The 3,869-nt window shown below is 31.3% G+C and overlaps 1 protein-coding gene across 2 annotated transcripts; it reads right to left on the reverse strand.

Annotated features, from left to right (window-relative positions):
• Positions 1 to 2,672: 2,672 nt before the first annotated feature.
• Positions 2,673 to 3,869, reverse strand: LOC107915023 (chromatin structure-remodeling complex protein SYD). Of its 2 annotated transcripts, none has more exons than XM_041109726.1 (3): positions 3,650 to 3,854; positions 3,464 to 3,561; positions 2,673 to 2,722 (listed from the first exon to the last, which is right to left on the reverse strand). In XM_041109726.1, exons 1-3 carry the CDS (start codon positions 3,773 to 3,775, stop codon positions 2,713 to 2,715), a joined length of 234 nt encoding a protein of 77 aa, XP_040965660.1. In that variant the 5' UTR covers positions 3,776 to 3,854; the 3' UTR covers positions 2,673 to 2,712. The 2 variants fall into 2 exon arrangements, with proteins under 2 accessions (XP_040965660.1, XP_016699600.2); XM_016844111.2 differs by lacking the exon at positions 2,673 to 2,722 and adding an exon at positions 2,961 to 3,356 and having other exon boundaries at positions 3,650 to 3,869.

Here is a 3,869-nt window from a genome sequence, read left to right on the forward strand (position 1 = left end):
GGATCTGCATCAGTCTTCACGTTGGCTCACCTAAATGAGGCTCAAACTGCCATGGCCACAAACTTTAAAATAGGGTAAGAGAATGATGGTCCAACCTAATTTTTTTTTCATTCTTCTCACATTATCCTTTTATGTTTTCCTCAATAGTACAGGTGTCCTTCCCTCAGGATTCTTCGGTCCTTGTTCGTACAAGGTAGTTACACCGGACTGGACAGCTCATGCATGGTTGGCTCTTATCAAACAACTATTAACTACAGTGACAATTCTGGATGCAATCTGAAATTAACTCATGCTGTGACATTAATGTAATAAGATAATAAAATGCAATTTACTAAACTAAACATACTAAAATGTATGCTAAACCAATAAGTAGGGAGAAAACATATGTTCTTTCTAGTACAATCAAGCCTATTGGTTACTCCAAGAGAAATTCGGGTGGTTTTGCCAAGATGGGTTATAAAAATTGGATTATAGTCCTTGCCTACCTTATTTCTGGTTCTAGTTACTCATGTAATACACAGACTTTGGGTTTGATGGGCAATCTTCGAACAAGTTCCCTTCCCCACAATAAACACAAGCTATATTCTCGAATTGGTTAAATGGCTGAAATGCAACATTGTTAAACCCATTAGTAGTAAAATTTTAAGAATTAAAGATATCAAAGATACCTGAGCTGCAAGTAAAGTGAGGGCATCCACTTCATGTACTCTTGCGACTCATCTTGAAGTTTCTCGATTGGTTGGCCACAGATAATTGTTACTAGCAATTCTCTCAATAATTTCATAAGCTGTAATATAAGGGCACGTTTGGTTCGCTGTATTGGATTAGAGGTGTATTGGATTAGAGGTGTATTGGATTAGAGGTGTAATGGAATAGAGGTGTAATAGCAAATCAACTGTTTGGTTGAATGTAATGGAATAGAGGCGTAATAGTAAAACTGTGTTTGGTTGAATGTAATAGAGGTGTAATAGCATAATGGAGAAAACTAAAATGACCAGAATACCCTTAGCATAAATTTGTTTTGGTAAATGATTATTGTTATTGTTATTTAAATTTTAATAAGATTATTTATTATCAAAAATAAATAATTTAATCATATTTAAACATAATTATTATTAAATATATTAAATATATTATAATTAAAATATATAATTTAATAAAATTCTTAATAATTAATATTCTTATATGAATTTACTCAAATCATAATATATGATACTATAAAAGATAATTTGAAATGATTAATATTAAATATATTTTAATTAAAATATATGATTTAATAAATTTTAAAATAATTATAATTAATAAATTATCTTATATGAATTTGTATAATTTAAAATAATTATTATTACATATAATTTAATAAGATATAATTTCATAAAATTATTGATAATAAATTTTCTTATAAAATTTATATAATTTAAAATAATTTATATAATAAATCTATTGTATAACTTTCTCAAAGAGGTTCTTTCATCGTCGGGCATGGGTGTTGAAACCAGATACTTTAAGAAAAATGAATACTCTGACAGGGGTATAAAAAGGGATACTTCAAGCAAAATGAAGAGTCGGAGAAACATAGCTCTGTATATTCTCTCAGTTGCTATATTTTTTGGTTTTCTTACCTTATTCTCTGAATTTTCTTCCTCAATGAGGTTCTTTTTTATTTTTTGATTTTAGCTTTGCCCCTATGGCATGAACCTTGTGATGAATTAAAAAATTAAAGAAATATATAAAAATGGGTAAAATTACAATGAATCATTACTCCAAAGTTATAAACTAGTTATTCTAATATGATATTAAAATGCCAAGAGTGCAAAACAAATAATTTTCCAAGGATACCAGATCAGAAGGGACTTAAAAGGCCAACTAGACAGAGAAATTCAAGCAGATGCATCGCCGTATTTCATCATTGATATGTTGCATTTTGGATCATAATTCAAATTCAACTACAAATTATAGGTTAATGGGTTTGAAGCAGCACCAACAACTGTAGCCATGGGATTCGACAAATTGGGAGCAACAAGAATTGCAGTAGTGGTGTTTGATGGAACTGCAGTTCCTACATTCAAACAAGTTCAGTCAGTTAAGTATCTAGCATTTCAATATGATTCAACAAGCATACAACTATGATAAAGAGGAGTTACTCTTAGCAACTAGGAAAAATATGACATAAAAAGACATCAACTTATTTTTCCCATAAAGCAAAAAAAGAACATCTTAACACCATACATCAATGGCAAGCAAGACCAAGTCATTTTGCCTCTATATTAATGGATTTTCTAGCAGCAATCTGAAACACAACTCCATAAGTTAAGCTATCATAAAGATACAATTATGGCTATAATAGTGGACCTTTATAAACTTTAAAATATAGCAGCCAAGTACATTGAATAATAAACTTGAGCAAAAGGCTGCAGAAGAAAAAAGCAAACTGATTTCTATGATAGAGAAATCAATGCCCGTATTGATAAAGAGAAGGCCAACAACCACAATAATAAAGAGACATTTAAGCCATCTAAGAAAAAACATAAGCATCCATGTTAATCAGATTCACCATTTTGACCATGCAACAACTTATAGAAAGATATAGAAAAAAACGCTTCTGAAAACAACTAAACATGAAAAAATACCTGCATATATCGCACAACAGTACTAGTATAATCAACAGCTCCCCTTTGGGTCAGCCTTCTCATTCTTTTCGCAGCAAATTTGTCACCATGAGCTGAAAGAAGTATTTAATAGAAAAAATAAAAGAATTTTGTCAGAACTAAAATTTAGATAGCCTAACTTTCCAATCATTTCAAAGGAAAACTGTAAACTCAGCAATTTCAAGGATTAAACTGTAGGGGTTTTAAGCATTTTAACCATCTACTTTGAGGCCAAGGAAGTATACAGCAGTAAAATTTTGCAATTTTCTCTCAAGGTCTGCACATATGTTCTATGCTTATAATCATATTTCCTTCTAAAAGTGACAAACAATCCAAACTAGAAACACAGTCTAATTTGAAGTAGAAATCTATTAGACTGTTGTACCAACGACGATTTAGCACCAAAACTTAAGATCATAGTCAAATATGGTTCAATGACAAATATATAATTGCAAAATCATCACATCAATGTCTCCTTTCACATCCTCTTCAACTGTCATTACAATTTCTTCAAACAAGATGTTCCAGAACCAAACATCCATTACTCATCATCATTGGTTTTTCAACAAAAAAAAACATAAACAGATCAATAAAAGTAAATGCATTGAATTTCTCCAGTAAACTGCATCATCATCCCACACGGGAGCAACTTCCTCTTTCTTACACTCCCACAAGAGGGACCCTAAATACTCCCTACAATCTTCAGCACTGTCGATAAAATCACAGAAATTTACTTAAGAGCATGAGTCAAAACACTCTTGAAACTGCTTGTGCTCCATGCAATAAACTATAGCTCAACAAACAACCCAATTTACCTTGTATTATTATCGAAGAAACCGACAGTGATACTCTGATTAGCAACTGCCAATTTGTGTTCAGCAGAAGCTCTGACTTGTTCTTCAACAGTTTGAACCTTATCAAAAAAAATATAATCAAACACAATTCAAGGTAAAACAAAATGGTACGCAACAGAAAACACTACTTAATGATTAGGAACATACTGTTTCAAAACGTAAAACAAGTACATCCTTCTTCTGGCCTAGCCTATGAGCTCTTGCTTGTGCTTCAAATCGAGACAGAGAATAATCGTCGTTTCGCATCCATTCTGAGTTATCAATGCATATCATGGTAGCCTAATTGACCGATTTGAAAATTGAAAACCAAAAAAGAAAAATCAACAAAACCCTTTTGAGTAACGAAAAAAGAAGAAAAAAATACTAA

Source organism: Gossypium hirsutum, chromosome D13 (genome assembly GCF_007990345.1).
Source record: "Gossypium hirsutum isolate 1008001.06 chromosome D13, Gossypium_hirsutum_v2.1, whole genome shotgun sequence".
In the NCBI taxonomy this organism is placed as follows: domain Eukaryota; kingdom Viridiplantae; phylum Streptophyta; class Magnoliopsida; order Malvales; family Malvaceae; genus Gossypium; species Gossypium hirsutum.